The sequence below is a fragment of the Oryx dammah genome, unplaced genomic scaffold (assembly GCF_014754425.2).
Source record: "Oryx dammah isolate SB20612 unplaced genomic scaffold, SCBI_Odam_1.1 HiC_scaffold_25, whole genome shotgun sequence".
NCBI lineage: Eukaryota > Metazoa > Chordata > Mammalia > Artiodactyla > Bovidae > Oryx > Oryx dammah.
Genome location: NW_024070209.1, coordinates 104,753,300 through 104,768,763, shown reverse-complemented (window position 1 = coordinate 104,768,763; position 15,464 = coordinate 104,753,300). Strand labels below are relative to the sequence as shown.

Sequence of the window (15,464 nt, the reverse complement as noted above, 5' to 3'; positions counted from 1 at the left end):
GGGGCGGTGGTGGGGGCGCCCTCCACGGGTCCCACTGTTTTATGGGGGCTGAGGCTTTGGATGGAACTCGAGAGAACTCTGCCAGGCGTGCAGGCCAAGCTTCCCAGAAAGCCAGCTCTGGATCTGCTGTGGGCCTCAGCCGGGCAAGGAAGGGGCGCCGGGCTGTGACCCCCAGGCTCAGCTGTCCCTCCCAACACAGAGCCTGCAGGCGCTGCCGTCGCCTCGTCTCTGCAGAAAAGCGCAGCGCGGCTGCTGCTGCTCCTGCCAGGCGGGTCTGCAGGCGCACAGGAGCCCCCTCAGCTCGGGCCCGTATGCCTCTCAGCACCTGCCGCACCTGCCTGGGCCCCACCCCAGTCCACCTGGTCCCTCTGCCTGCAGCCTGGATGCACTGCAGGAGTAAAGCCAGAGCGCCCCCAGGGTCCTTCTGGCCTGGGGTCAGCCGGCTCCCGGGGCCCTGGTGGCGGGAGGCCTCCCACCCCTGTGGAGGAAGCCCGCTCTGTTCTGTGCTCCCCGGTCCGCAGCCAGAATCGCAGAGCAGCTCTCCTGCCCGGAGCCCGGGCGGGGCTGTGTCCTGAGTCTTGGGCCCCAGGGTTGGCAGGGGTCAGGACCGCAGCTCCTTGGCAGTGGCCTCGTCCAGGATGAGTGGGGGCCGGAACTCGCGGCCGCGCAGGTATTCCTCCAGTCCCTGGAGACGAGCAGGTCGTGACGACTGGATCCCACTTCCTGGTCCACTGGGCGAGGCCCCAGGTCAGCCCGAAGCCAGTGAGAGGCAGGGCCAGAGAGGTTTCTAGGAGCGAGGGCTGGATGCCACCTCGAGCCCCCGGGCCTGCACAACCCTCCCATAGGGCCGGCCAGAACTGCCAACGGGAGGCAGACCGGGCTGACCTCCCGGTGAGAGGCTCCCACTGGCCCAAACCCCAGGCTCAGATGGACCTGCTTTGCCTTCCCCAACCCCTCCAGGCTTCTGACACCTCGCTGCACCCCAGGTCTCGGGCAGTCCTCTGCCACTGAGGACCGTGGCAGAGCTGTGACTTCCCAGCCAAGCATCCAGCTCAGCCTGCCCCGTCGGACCCCGCCAGCCCAACCCCAGGGGAGCCCCCGCCGGCCAGCCGGCTCTCACCTCTCCAGCGTATGACACCAAGGGTGAGATCTCGCAGATGGCCAGAGGCTCTGTGCTGCCAGGCAGGCTGGGGGGTGTACTCATCAGGATCAGCTCAGGGTCCTGTCCCAGTGCCCTCCCTGGCCCAACCCACCAGGGAGCCGGCCAGTCCCTGCTCACCTGGCAGACCATCCCCCACACCCGCAGCCCTCCTCCAGGCAACCTCCTCTTCCTCTAAACACCAGGCCCCGGGCACCGCCCCAGAACGCCAGGCCCTGACTTGATCTGGAAAACGCTCCTTGCCCTCTGCAGGCATCTCACAGCCTGGATAGCTAGATTCAGGAGGTGGCTGTGGGCACTGGGGTGGAACCTAAGTTCCTATTCTTTCCCCACCCTGGAAGGTGACCTGCCTGCCGCTTTCTGGGTGCCCCGCCTGGGAAGGTGCAGCCCTCACGTGCCCGGGGACCTGAGCCGACCTCGAGGACCAGGCACACGGCCGCCTGCATTCAGCGTGGTGCCAGGGCAGAAGCCCCCACCCTGCTCAGCAGCCATGCCAGCAAGGCCCTGGGGTGGGGCTTGGGCTGCAACACCCTGACACCGCTGTCCTGTGGGCAACACCCCACAGCCCACATTCACCTGGGCTGCTCGAGGAGCCGGGTCCCGTGTGCGTCCAGGAAGTGGGCGCCTGCCCGCAGGGCCCACCGGCAGTGCTGGGCGAGCAGGGCCTGCCGGGACGTGGAGGGGCTGTCCCTGTCGGCTGAGTCGGCGTTCTTGAGTGGGGAGAACTCCTCCTCCCGCAGCACTTGGAAGGCCACGAAGTTCCTGGAGGGCGGGGGAGACAGCTGCAGACCCAATGTGCTGGCCAAGATACCCTGGGCCCTGGCAGCTGAAGACCAGGCTGGAGCGACGTAGACTACGTGGAGGTCTGTTCTCTGGGCCCCCGAGCACGCGTGAGTCTTTGTTCCAAGACCCCGGAGCTATCTTTGGTCCTCTCTTCCCTCCCCTTCCCACCAGCCTGACCCCCAGAACCTGGGACCCCAGATGGGGGCCACCTACCCTGGCAGCTCCAGCTACTTCCCCCGGAAACGGCTTCAGGGCCCCAGGCCAGGGCAGAGGGGGACTCAAGAGGAAGCACAGGTGTCCCCCCAAGTCCACAACCCCAAGGGCTCCGAGTGCCCTAGACGCGCCCTCCGCTCCCGCCCCAGGGACTGCTTCCTCTGGGCTTCTCGCACCAAAACCTGCCTGCAGCCCCCCAGCCCCTTCTGCAAAGGGGCACGGCCTCCATTTCCCTGCCTGTTGGGCCTCAGAACTACCACAAGACGGGGGAAGGAAGCAGGAACAAACACAGCTTCTGCACTGACTTGGCAAACGGGAGCACGTCAAACACGAACTTCTCCATCTTGATCCCGTTTGGCTGCAGCGGCTTTACGGGGTTCCCGTGCTCGTCCACACAGGGGACCTTCTTCACAGCCACGTGTGGCTGCAGCAGTGGCTCGAGCTCCCTGGGGACGCGAGGCCAACAGGAGGTAAGACACAGTTCGGATGGACACCTCGGGGCCCCAGCCTGCCTCCTGCATGCCTGGCCAGGTGGGGCAACTGGACAGACGGACACAACGGACACAGGGCGGTAAGAGCCCAGCTGAGCCCTGTCTCTGCAGAGCCAGAGAGCTGGCCACCATCAGCCTCACCCCTGACCAAGCACAGTGCCAGCGGCAAGCCCCGGGGTGGGTGGCACCCACCGGCACAGCCTCTCTACAGGAGGGCCCACTCGGCCGCACCAGCTGCTGAGCTCTCTGGTGCCTCCAGCTTGTTTCAACTCAAGAGCCATCCTGCACTGCAACCCACAGAAGGTCAGGTCTGCCCCCAGGCCCTGCAGCCAGGCTGGCCGGGAAGCTGCCTGCCACGCACACCTGGTGACCGTCCGGAGGAAGTCTCGGGTGAAGAAGTGGTTGCAGATGTTGCCTGCGTTGTACAGCAGGCCCCCACCTGGCGCGCGCAGCTGCGCCACTTCGGGGCTGATCTCGCTGTACTCCACCACCTGGGGAACGCCGTCCACCTGGCACACCACGCCCACTGGCTCCTCAGGGTACGCCTTCTCCACCACCTGCAGCCGCGACAGGATGGACAGATGCCTGGCTGGGCCGATAAACTCGCTCACTGGGCGGCAGGCAGGGCCGCAGGGCGGGGCTGGGAGGAGGAGGCGGGGCCAGGGGCGGGAGGAGGGCGGGGCGGGAGGAGGAGGCGGGGCCAGGGGCGGGAGGAGGGCGGGGCTGGAGGAGGAGGCGGGGTCAGGGCGGGGCGGGGCGCGCGCCGGCTCACCTTGGCTCCACAGTCGGCGCCGCGCAGCACGCAGAAGCCTATGAAGACCGGGTCGGCCAGCCGCACCAGGATGTTGTCCACACAGTACACGTGCACGAACTCCACTCCTCGCCGCTCCATGTCCTCTAGGATCTGGTGGTCCTCCAGCGCGCTGTACAGGCCCCCATTGCCGTCTGCCGACGGAGGAGAAAGGGCCTTGCAAGGGCTCCGGCCGGCCTCTAGTTGATGGTGTGCTAGAGACCGGGGAGGCCCCTCGGGGCTGGACCTTGCGCCTAAGGGCGCGCTCTATCGCTATCCAAGTAGCCCTGGGGCTGTTCCACGTGACAGATGGGAATCAAGGCCCAGAGAAGGGAGGCCCCTTGCTCAGGACTACACAGCTCCTGGGCAGCATATTCTGGCCTCTGTCCCAGGCCTCTTGACCCCGAGCTAGCTCCACATTCTCGGCCCTCCTCCACATTCAGACCCTTCCTGCCTCAGAGACAGGCCGTACCTGGTGCCATGGCGACCTTGTCTTTCCTCTCCAGGATGGCCCTCCCATCGAAGGACACAGCAGGCAGCATGCGCTGTTCAAACATGATCACGTTGTTGGGATCCAAGTGGAAAAAGGCATGCTCCTTGAAGAACTTGGCCGTGGGCCCCAGCGTGAACTCACTGGTCATGATGTACCTGCAAGGGAGGCAAGGCTGAGCCAGCCTTGCAAAGGGCCTGGGCCCCCTGGCAGATGGGGCTGGCAGGCCGCCCTCTGGGTGGGGGCTGGGCACTGTCTGGGGCTGTGCTGGGGTTCAAGTCCTGGTGCGGAGCAGGACTGGGGCTACACAGGTTGGGGGAGGGGAATCACTGAGGCCAAGGGAATGCAGGCGGGCACACCAGGGCACCGTGCAGTGGGTCCCGTAGCGCTCGCCGGCCAGCTGCTCCACCCGCCGAATCCGTTCTGCCTGCAGCTGGTACAGGGTCTTCTGGCTGGGCAGCCCCACCTGATACATGCCCTTGGGGTAGGTCACCCCCAGGCGGGTGCCCTGCCCACCAGCCAGCAGCAGCACGGCCACCTTGTTCAGGGCGATCTGATGGAAACCTGGAGGCAGGGGGCACCATGAGGGGGTTTCCGAAACCCACCACACAACCACCCCTTCATTTTAGCGCAAACCAAACTTGAGCCTGGGGCTGCGAGCCACAGCGCAGAACTTTCCAGATGACACTCTGACCTGGGCCGGGGCCTCACCCACCCCGGCCGAGGTTCTGACCACGCCCTCCTGGGTCCTTCAGAGGAAACACTCCGCGGGCCTGTTAGGAGCCGCGGGCGGGAACCCGGGGCAGACTCCCCTCCAAGAGCAACAGCCTCAGCTACGGGCCAAGAGGCAAGGAGCACAGCCCGCCAGCGCTGCTGTGAAACGGGGCCTGTGCGGGTGTCCAGGGGTCCCCTGCTGTCAGTAAGTGGCAGCTGGCCATCCAGGGGCGCCCAGCACGAAGCGCACCCCCAGGGAATTCGGCCTGGGCGCGGCGGCCCCAGAACCAACCCGAGCCGGTACGTGTGAGAGGGCAGGCGATTTCACGAAGAAGGCAAACTGAGCTCCAAGCTCCGCTTCCCCGCGCGACCCGCTCGGCCCGCTCCGTGGGCGTGGCCCCTTCCGGCCGCCCGCGGCGGCCGCCGCCCGGACCCCCGCCGCCTACCTTCCTCCTCCCAGAGCCGCAGGGTCTGGGGGTCACCCTCGCTCGCGCTGCCCACGCGCTCAGGAGGCAGGGGCTGCAGGCGCGCAGCCAGGTCGGGCGGCGGGCCTGGGGGGCGCGCGCAGGCGGCAGCCGCGCGCTGGCAGTGCTGGCGCAGCGCCTCGGGCTCCAGGGCCTCGAGTTGGGCCAGCAGCGCGGCGCGGGGCTCCGGCGCCAGCTCGGCGCAGAAGCGCAGGAGGTGCTCCTGGCTGGCGCGCTGCAGCCGGGCGCGAAGGTCCGCCTCCGAGGCCATGTTGCCGCCGCTGGCCGCGCTGGCGCTTGTGACCCGCGCTCCCCGGCCAGTGTCACGGGACCCGGCGGGCGGCCGGGACTCCAGCCGGGCGGGCCCGGGGCGCCCCGCCTTGACCCCGCCCCGCCCGGGCCCGGCAGAGTCGCAGACCCCTGCCCACTCCGCCTCTCTTCCGCCCCCGCCCCGCCCCTCCACTATTCAGGCCCCGAGGCCTCTCCGAGCCCCGCCCCTGCCCGCCCTGGCGCTGGAGGGCGGGCTTCACTTTTAGCTCACCTCCTAGCCCACAGTCCCCAGCGGAGGCTAGGGTCCGACTCTGCCAGTGGACGTGTTTGCATCTACCAGGACCCCTGGCGCCAGGGACCACAGTCCGGGGGCTCAGGGCTCAGGGCCAGCAGACTGAGGGCTGGGCAGGGGCGGACTGAGCCAGATCTCCAGCAGGGCCCCCCAGAAGGCCAACCTTCCTGCCTGTGGGCCCCCTCCTTCTCATTCCTCCTCCTTCCCATTGCCGTGTGACCGGAAGCACGCAGGGGCTGCCCCTGGCCCTGCCTTTTTACTTAAACCATCAGATTTTAAACCTCTTGCTGCTTATAGCCTCCTTGGTGAAAAATATGAAAGAGTAGCTTCAGGCACTAGAGGATGAAATTTTCTTTTAGAAACGAGTTTCATTAAGTCTAAAAGTCATACATACCCATGGTTAAAACAAGTTAAAGGGTGCTTTAGGACCCGAAATGAAAAGATCTCTGGGACTTCCCTGGTGGTCCAGAGACTAAAACTCTTATCTCCTGATGCAGGGAGGCTGAGTTCAATCCCTGGGCAGGGAACTAAGATCCCACAGGCTCCAGTTAAAGATCCGAGATTGTTGTTCAGTCAGCAGTCGTGTCTGTCAGTGACCCCACGGACTGCAGCATGGCAGGCTCCTCTGTCCTCCACTATCTCCTGGAGTTTGCTCAAATTCACGTCCATTGAGTCCATGATACTATCCAACCATCTCATCCTCCGCCACCATATTCTCCTCCTGCTCTCCATCTTTCCCAGCATGAGGGTCTTTTCCAATGAGTTGGCCAAAGTATTGGAGATTCAGCTTCAGCGTCAGTCCTTCCCGTGAATATTCAGGGTTGATCTCCTTTAAGATGGACTGGTTTGATCTCCTTGCAGTCGAAGGGACTCTCAATGGTCTTCTCCAACACCAAAGTTCGAAAGCATCATTTTTTTTCAACCTTCTTTATGGTCCAACTCTCACATCCATACGTGACTACTATAGCTTTGACTGTATGGACCTTTGTCAGCAAAGTGATGTCTCTGCTTTCTAGTACGCTGTCTAGGTTTGTCATAGCTTTCCTTCCAAGGAGCAAGCATCTTTTAATTTCATGGCTGCAGTCACCGTCCCCAGTGATTCTGGAGCCCAGGAAAAGAAAATCCGTCACTGCTTCCACTTTTCCCCTTCTGTTTGCCATGAAGTGATGGGACCGGATGCCGTGACCTTAGCTGTCGTTGCTGTTTTTTAATGTTGAGTTTCATGCCAGCTTTCTCACTCTCTTCTTTCACCTTCATCAGGAGGCTCTTTAGTTTCTCTTCACTTTCTGCCATTAGCATGGTGTCATCCACATATCTGAGGTTGTTGATTTCACCTGGCAACCTTGATTCCAGCTTGTGATTCATCCAGTCCAGCACTTCCCATGATGTACTCTGCATTTAAGTTAAATAAGCAGGGTGACAATGTATATATAGCCGTGCTGTATTCCTTTCCCAACTTTGAATCAGTCAGTTGTTCCACGTCCGGTTCTAGCTGTTGCTTCTTCTTCCTTTATTTTAAGTAACTTTATTTACCCACTTTCGGGTTTGCTGGGTCTTTATTGCTGCACGGGCTTTGCTCTAGTTTCAGAGAGCGGGGTCCACCGTCCAGTTGCAATGCATGAGCTTCTCATTGCGGTGGCTCTTCTTGCAGAGCATGGGCTTTAGGGCGCTTGAGCTTCGGTAGTTGCAGCTTCCAGGCTCTGGGGCTCAACCTCAGTGGTTGCGGTGCACAAGCTGAGTGGCTCTGCGGCATGTGGGATCTTCACAGAGCAGGGGTGGAACCAGAGCCTCCTGTGCTGGCAGCCTGGTTCTTTACCCCTGGGCCATCAAGGAGGCCCTAGCTGTTGCTTCTTGAGCTGCATACAGGTTTCTGAGGATACAAGTAAGGTGTTCTGGTATGCCCATCTCTTTAGGAATCTTCCACAATTCGTTGTGATCCACACAAAGGCTTTAGCATAGTCGATGAAACACAAGTAGATGTTTTTCTGGAATTTCCTTGCTTTATCCATGATCAAATGAATGTGGTAATTTGATCTCTGGTTCCTCTACCTCTTCAAAATCCAGCTTGGACATCTGGAAGTTCTCAGTTCACATACTGCTGAAATCTAGTTTGAAGGATTTTACCTGGCTAGCATGTGAGATGAGTGCAATTATGTGGTAGTTTGAACATTCTTTGGCATTGCCCTTCTTTGAGACTGGAATAAACACTTACATTTTCCAGTCCTGTGGCCACCGCTGAGTTTTCCAAATTTGCTGACATATTGAGTGCAGCACACTAACAGCATCATCTTTTAGGACTTGAAATATCTCAGCTGGAATTCCATCACCTCCACTAGTTTTATTCATGCTAATGCTTCTGAAGGCTCATTTGACTTCACACTCCGGGGTGTCTGGCTCTAGGGAAGTGACCACACCATTGTGGTTTTCCAGCTTACAGTTCTTCAGTGTATTCTTGCCACTTCTTAATCTTTCCTGCTTCTCTTAGGTACTTACTATTTTTCTCCTTTACTGTGCCCATCCTTGCATGAAATGTTTTCCTGCTATCTCCAGTTTTTTTGAAGAGATCTTTGGTCCTTCCCAATTTGTCGTTTTCCTCTGTTTCTTTGCATTGTTCTTTTAAGAAGGCCTTCTTATCTCTCCTTGCTGTTCTCGGGACTCTGCATTCAGTTGGGTATATTTTCCTCTTTCTCCCTTGCCTTTCACTTCTCTTCTTTCCTCAGCTATTTGTAAAGCCTCCTCAGACAACCACTTTGCCTTCTTGCATTTCTTTTTCTTTGGGGATGGTTTTGGCCACTGCCTCCTGTACCATCCCACATGCCAGAACTAAGACCCGGTGCAGAGGAAGGGAGACAAAGAAAGAAAGAAAAGAAAAGCCTCCTCCAGCCTGTCCCATGAATGCCTGTTAAGGCGGGAGCCCCACCCCTTCCAAGTACCCTTCCTGGGTTAGGAGGCAGAGCTTAAGAGCCTCTTGGGGGTCCCCTGCCCTCGCTAGGGACTGAAAGAAGTGGGCCTGCCTCTGGGCCTTTGCCCCTGAATGGGTTGTTTTCAGAAAGTCAGAGGACTTCCTGCTCCACTTTGCTAGATCTCTGCTCACAAGTCACACTTGCGGGGACCCTTCTCTCCCTTTCTGTTCCTCCTTGCCTTTCTGCACCCTCCCCTGCCCGGCTTCCCGTGGGAACCGAGCCGCTGAGAGCTGGGTGTTGCGTGGTTCACTGCTGCGTGCCATTACGTGACCCATGACCAGCACACAGTGGACACTCAGCCGACGCCTGTTAACAGAACGCGCGTGTTGGGCCCCAGGTCTAGCACAGTGACTGGGCCAGACGGCTGTGTGGGTGTGCACGCTGCATGGGGGGCTGGTCCGCTCCATCAGTCTGTGGCCCTGAAGGGAGGTCTGCGGCAGGCGCTCCAGGTGGACAGTGTGTGTGGGAGGTTGGGACTCAGCTGAGGTCAGGAGGATTCGGACAACTGAGACCATGTAGCCGGAGGCACCTGAAGGGCCAAGAGTAGGGGGGCCGGCCCACCTGGGCAGAGGGGGCACTGACAAACGGGGGTACCTAGGAGGCACAGGAGGGTGCCAGCTTCTTGGGCCACCTGCCAAGGGCGGCAGAGGACGGCGTGGCCAGTGCCCCTGCCCGCTCCAAAGAGCTCCTGGCTGCCACAGAGAAAATTACAGCTAGGGTGGGTACCTCTAAAGCTTAAAGGCCGCAGAGGATCTGCCTGGCCTGGGCCTCTGGGAAGCTGAAAGCTACATGTGGGAAGGTGTTGGGCAGGTTGGGAAGCGACGCGGAAGGAGGAAGTGATCAGAGTTCAGGATCAGAACGACATGGCGACCACGCCTTAGTCCCACGTCCAGAGCTGGCACGGCCTCCAGCTTCTCCTTGCCTTTCTCCAGTGCCTAGTGAGGGGCCGTCGGAACACCCATGGACCAGGGGCCGGCAGGGCCCACCTTCCCCATGGCTCTAGAAGCCCTGAGGGGCCTTTGCTTCCTTGGCACAGTGGGCTCAGGCTCACAAGGGCCGTGGCCTAGCCTGGGTCCCGCTGGGCATGCCGTCTGAGAGGCAGCAGCTTTGCCCGCTGCCAGCCGCCAGCCTCCACACCCACACTAACCCCACAGAGCTGCCCCCAGGCTGCCCCCTCCCACGGGCCTCGCCTTGGTTCAGCGTCCCACCCAAAGATGCTCTTTCCGCTGTGACCTCCAGGAAGGTTTCCACTGAGCACCACTGTGGACCAGAAGAGCACGGGGCTCAGCCAGGAGCACCGAGGAAGGGTGTTCCTGGCAGGAGAGCCCCCCAAGTGCAAAGACGCAGAGGTGAAGGAACGCCAGTACCCTGAGCACTGGGGACTGGGGTGGGGGATGGGTGCTGGAAGCAGAGAAGGAAGGGGAGGTGAGCTGCAGGACAAAAGGCCTGAATGCCTCTGGGAACTCTGGCTGGTCCTGCCACTAAAGGGGAAGGCAGGGACAGACCAGTCTCCATGGGGTGACTCTAGGCTCACAGCTTTCTAGGTACCCCCCAAATTCCTCACCATAAAAGAGTCCTCACTTTGAGGGATAACCCCAGGGGAGAAGAGGACCCAGGACACTCCCTGGCCAGGGCAGCTGTCCTTACAACAGCTTGAGACTCAGACCAGTGCCTGGGGCTCAAGGACACAGAGGCACAGGTGGGCAGGCCAGCCAGAGTGTGGAGCCCATAGCCATACCAAGAGCCTGTCTGGAGGAGGTGATCGTCAACTCTCTGTTCTTTTACCCTCCAACGTGAACAGTCTTCTTCTAAAGCAGCAGATAACTCATGTGCTCTGCTCAGTGGCAAAGTGGGGTATCAGTTACACGGAGAAGACCATCAGTGGAGGAAAGGGATCAGGGCAGGACCTCAGGGCAGGCAGGGTCCCAAGCAGACAGCATCTCGGGTCCTTCCCTGATTTGGGGAAGGTCCCATTAGTGGGCCTGAGGTGAGGCCTTCCCAGACTGACCAGACAGAGTGACTAGGGAATGAAGCAGGGGCAGTGGGCAGGGGTGGGAGGGGGTGCACAGGCAGCTGGAGGAGGTGTTGGGCCAGAGGAAGGGGCTGGAGCAGAAGGACCTTGTGAGCACACGGGAATCTGGGGACACAAGAAAAGTGGCTTTGTCCTGCGGCCGGTAGGAAAGGCCAGGCTGTCCCAAGGGGCCGGCGGAGGAGCGAGCAGCGGTGGGGACAGAGAGGCTTCTGTGAGCGGAAGCGCCCAGCTGGCTGGAGCCCACAATCCCCTGGGGGCCTGCCTGGCGCAAGAGAAAGGAGCCCCAGAGCTGCACCGAGGGACACTTAGCGAAGAGCGCGGGGGGCAGCTCGAGGGGAAAGGGGGGGGGGTCCCTGGAGGGCTGCTCTCCTCCTTATCCCGGGAGGCCACCTGGGGACAGGTTACCGCCAGCCCCGGGCCCGGCCTCCGGAAGGTGGGCTGGGCGGCCAGAGCCAGCGAGGTCAGGACCGCGGAGGGAGCGGCCGGAGTGGTTGGGGCTGGGGAGTCTTACGGGGGCGCTCGGGGGTCCCGCCCCCACCCGCAAGCTCGACAGGGAGGCGGACTTGGGGGACCCCGCCCCCTGTCCGCCGGGCGCCTCCGCGCGCCCCCGGCGCCTCTGGGCACGGCGGGAGCGCGCGAGCCACTGGCCTCTCCACCCGAAAATCAAACCAGGGCTGCCGGCCTCTCAGCCAATCAGAGAGGAGACGAGCTAGCCTCGGCCAATGGCCGCCGCGAATGCTAATGAGCACTGACGCCACTGGGAGGCCCATTCAAAAAGTCGCCGCTATTGTCGGGGCGGGTCGCGCGCCGCCGGGCCCGCCGTCGGGCCGCGCGGGGACCGAGCGCTGCGGCCGGCGCCCATGGCCGGAGCCGCCATGGCCGAGCCGGGCGGCGGGCCGCCTCCCGCGCCCGGCACGGAGGGGCTGCCGCGCGCCTTCCTGCAGAGCCTGCGCACGCTCTTCGACATCCTGGACGACCGGCGGCGCGGCCTGGTGCACCTGCGGGAGATCGAGTCCCGCTGGCGGGGCGCCGACGCGCGCGAGCTGCCCCGCGGCGTGCTCGAGGGCCTGCGCCAGGTGGCCCCAGCCAGCGGCTACTTAACCTTCGAGCGCTTCGTGGCCGGCCTGCGCACCGCGCTGCCGAGCGCTGACGGCGACACGCGGGCCCCCGCGCGCGCCCCGGCCCGGGGAGGCTGCTCGGCGCGGCCGGGGGGCCAGCCGCCGCCCCCGCGCCTGGTGTTCGCGCCGGCCGACGAGCCACGGACAGTCCTGGAGAGGAAGCCCCTGCCCCTGGGCGCGCGCCCCCCGCCGGCTGGCCCAGGCGTCGCGAGTCGGAACCTGGAGAAACCGTGCGGCCTGGCGGAGGCGGCGCCCGGTCCGGCGGAGCCCGAGCGGCCCCAGGGCGCGGCACTGGAGCGGAGCCCGAGCAAGGACACTGGTGAGCGGGGGCGGCCCCTGGGCCCGCCCGGAGCTCCCCGCGGGCGTGTAAACCTGGGTCACCCCGCTGCCTGGAGGGAAAGAAGTTCCTCCGCGCCTCGGGTGCTCGGAGACCCGGCCCAGGAGCTGGTGGGAGCCCCCGCAGACCCCACCAGGAGCCCACTCCAAGCTAAACCCGAGCAGGGAGCCTTTTCGGTCTGAGGGCTCTCCACCTCAGTACTTGCTCACACCTGGGGACACCCGGGCCCTTGGGCTCATCTGGTGACTCAGGCAGGGGCAATTCTCTACTGGTGTCAAGGGAGGGTCCCCAGACTGTGAAGGGCCTTTGCTGCCTCCTTGGGTCCTTCTCGGTCTAGCAGCTCGGGGAGAGGCCTGGGCGGACCGCCCCCTTGAGACCAGGGCAGGCGGGAGCTGCCAGGCTGGTGCAGGAGGACCTGGCCCCAGAAAGGGTAGAGAGTGGAGGGTCTCCAGCCGAGTCTTCCAGGCCTGGAGCCTTGGCGCCTCTGACACCTGGGCGGAATCAACCACAGCCCCTGGGGATGGCCCAGCTTCTGGTCCAGTTGGCAGGGACAGGGCATGACTGAATGGTCCCCTGTTTATCCCCCAGAGAGCCTGCCCTGGGAACAAGACTGGCATTATCCGGGGATGGGGGGTGGGGGCGGGGCCCCCTCGGCCCATTCAGCCTGTGCAGATGCAGGCCTTCCTCTGGGCAGCTGTGGCTGTTTCTGTGCTGCCCACCGCTCTGCCAGCCTTGCTGGACCCCATGCCCAGGCTCAGACACACTCCCCAACCCCGTGACTGCCAGCTGGAGCTGCGGTGGCCCCCGCCTCCCTGTCGAGCTCATCAGACCCTCAGCTGGGGGCCCCTGCATCCAGGCTCCTCGCTGCCCAGCCTCCGCATCCCCCGGGTGTGAGGGGAAGCCGGCTTCTGGGGCTGCGGCCCTGAGCGCGGCCCCGGTGCCGGCCGTGTGCTGGCCTGCGGTCGGGGATTCGCTGTGGGACTGGGGTTTGCAGCCTGAGGCCTGTTGTCGCACCAGGCCCATCACTGCAGTCCTCTGAGGTCCACTGTCACCTTTGACCAGCGGAGGCCCAGACGGGGCTCGCGACATACTGTTTGGATGCAAAACCTGGAGGTCCAAGCACCCTTAGCACCCCAGGAAGAGAAAGGTGCCCCACGTTCACAGCCCCCAAGCCCTCCCCGCTGTCCAGGCCCTCCATCCGGTTCCCTGTTGGGGTTCAGCATGCACCCCAGGCTGGCTTGAGCTCCGTAGGTACAGGCTGCTAGATCCCGCTTGGACGGGGTGGGGTGGGGTGGGGTGGGGTGGGGTCAGGGATGCCTCTGCCTGCTGGGCCTCCAGCCTGCTGTCATCTGGGGGCCCTGGGCCGCCCTGCAAACCTGGTGGTGCGGACCAGCTCAGGTGTCCCGGGGTGCCCCCAGCACCCCTCTGCTGTGCCTTTTCTGCCTGCATCGCAGCTCGGCAGGTTGGAACATGAACTTAGCCTGGTTGGAGCCGGTCTGCCACGGCTGGCCGGTGGCCCACATGGCCACCTGGTGTCAGCCCTCTGGGCGTGTCCCTGTAGGACATGCCTGTGCCCACTGCTGTGCCAGGCAGGGCATAGGGCTCGGGAGCCTAGGGAGGGCGCCCTCTTCACCTGCACCCACTCCCCCCTCACGGGCAGCCTTGCTCGCCCTCCCCGTCCTCCAGGGAAGCTGGTGGCCCTCCAGGGGCCCGCCCAGGGAAGCACCTGGCTTTCTGGCCCCACGGCAACTCTGCGGGTGGCTGTGTGTGAGTAGGAGTTTCTGCTGGGGCTCCGCTGGTGCAGGTGTGCGGGGGTCGAGCTGCAGTCTCCTTCCTGGGAGAGCGCTGGGCTCTGCTGCCTGAGCCCTGCATTCCTCCTGCTTGAACTCCGTCTGTGCTGAGTCGCTTCAGGCGTGTCTGACCCTTTGCAGCCCCGTGGGCTGTAGCCCGGCGGGCGCCTCTGTCCCTGGAGTTCTCCAGGCAAGAATGCTGGAGTGGGCTGCCATGGCCGCCTCCAGGGGATCTTCCCGACCCAGGAACTGAACCGAGTCTTTCTGTGTCTCCTGCATTGGCTGGCGGGTTCTTAACCACCAGCGCCACCTGGGAAGCCCCAGTCACCTTTAAAGGGCCCCGGGCGGACAAGGAGAGAGGAGTGGAGGTCGGAGGTCACCTCACTGGCTCCGAGCTCCGCAGCCTTCGAGCCCTTGAGGTATGGCCCTGGGTGTCCAGAGATGGATGAGATGGAGCCCCCCTGCCCTCCAGGAGCTTGCACAGGGGGTGCGAGTGCAGACCTGAGCCTCGGTGGCTGCACGGCTGTCTGCACGGCAGGTGTGAGGGCTGAGAGAGGACCAGGCTCCAGCCAGGCCCCGGCAGGGTGTGGTCCCGGGAGGCTCTGGATCGCTGAGGATCCCAGAGGCACGCAGGCCTGGGCACCTGGCTTTGTGCAGCTGGGGTTGGTTGGGGGTGGGTCTGGGATGGATCTTTGGGGGTTTGGGGGAGTCAAGCTTGCCTCATGGGAAGTGAGCCAGGCTCTCACTTCTCTGCTGCAGGAGCAGTGACCTGCAGGGCCCAGGAACTTGGCACGGGGGACGCCCACTGGGGGCCCCGTGCCCGAGGGGAACGGCGGAGGCACACCATCACCAACGGTGTGGACTGCGCCCTGGTGAGTAGGGGCCCAGGGGCTCTACCATCTTGCCTGGGTTTGGACTTGACCCCCACACGTGTGGTTTCCTGGACCATTCCTCTGCCTGGGAGGGGACCCTGTGGCAGGAACGTTGGTGGTTCTAAACCTCAGTTCCCATCCTGGTTTGAACCCACTTGGGAGCTGGCCCATGGTCAGGTCAAGAAGTCCTTTGGTCAGCCCCTCCCCGGCACTGCACTGGCCCCTACCTGCTTCCCTGGCACATCAGGCCGGCCCACCCGCTGAGAGTGACCACATGCCATAAAGAGAGGGGAGATTCCCTTGGGAGCCCTGTGTGCAGAGGCTACGGAAGGCCAAGACTGCCCCCGGTCCCAGGAGGAGGAGCAGGGCTGTGCTCCCCGTGCAGAGGTGTACAAGGGGCTCCTGTTGGTGCCGGGCTATGTGAGTGCAGGTGTGCTGAGCGGGCGTGTGTGCTCTGGGGCGTGCGTGTGGGCCAGTATGAGTTCCAGGCACAGGCAGGTGCAGGCTATCCTGTCCTGCTGTGTGCCTGTGTGCAGCATGGCGCGTGCCCGTGTGGTGCCCGTGGGTGTCGCAGCGTGTGCCTGTGGGTGATGCAGCCCGTGCCCGTGTGGTGCCCGTGGGTGACGCAGCCCGTGCCCATGTGGTGCCCGTGGGTGATGCAGCCCGTGCCCGTGTGGTGCCCGTGG

At 63.4% G+C, this 15,464-nt stretch overlaps 2 protein-coding genes across 5 annotated transcripts in view; one reads left to right on the top strand and one right to left on the bottom strand.

Annotated features, from left to right (window-relative positions):
- Positions 1–6: 6 nt before the first annotated feature.
- Positions 7–5,456, bottom strand: UAP1L1 (UDP-N-acetylglucosamine pyrophosphorylase 1 like 1). 4 transcript variants are annotated; one of them, XM_040225586.1, is made up of 9 exons: positions 5,087–5,456; positions 4,286–4,490; positions 3,909–4,084; positions 3,419–3,591; positions 3,010–3,203; positions 2,461–2,601; positions 1,736–1,985; positions 1,121–1,187; positions 7–685 (listed from the first exon to the last, which is right to left on the bottom strand). In XM_040225586.1, exons 1-9 carry the CDS (start codon positions 5,373–5,375, stop codon positions 297–299), a joined length of 1,884 nt encoding a protein of 627 aa, XP_040081520.1. In that variant the 5' UTR covers positions 5,376–5,456; the 3' UTR covers positions 7–296. The 4 variants fall into 4 exon arrangements, with proteins under 4 accessions (XP_040081520.1, XP_040081521.1, XP_040081522.1 ...); XM_040225588.1 differs by having other exon boundaries at positions 518–685; positions 1,736–1,921; positions 5,087–5,454; XM_040225587.1 differs by lacking the exon at positions 1,121–1,187 and having other exon boundaries at positions 1,736–1,921; positions 5,087–5,455.
- A 6,065-nt stretch (positions 5,457–11,521) lies between these two features.
- SAPCD2 (suppressor APC domain containing 2) overlaps positions 11,522–15,464 on the top strand; it is a 7,548-nt gene continuing 3,605 nt past the window's right edge. Inside the window, exons 1-2 of the mRNA XM_040225600.1 lie at positions 11,522–12,098; positions 14,666–14,778. Of these exons, the coding sequence (XP_040081534.1) occupies positions 11,522–12,098; positions 14,666–14,778 (690 nt within the window). The remainder of the gene's footprint in view (positions 12,099–14,665; positions 14,779–15,464) is intronic.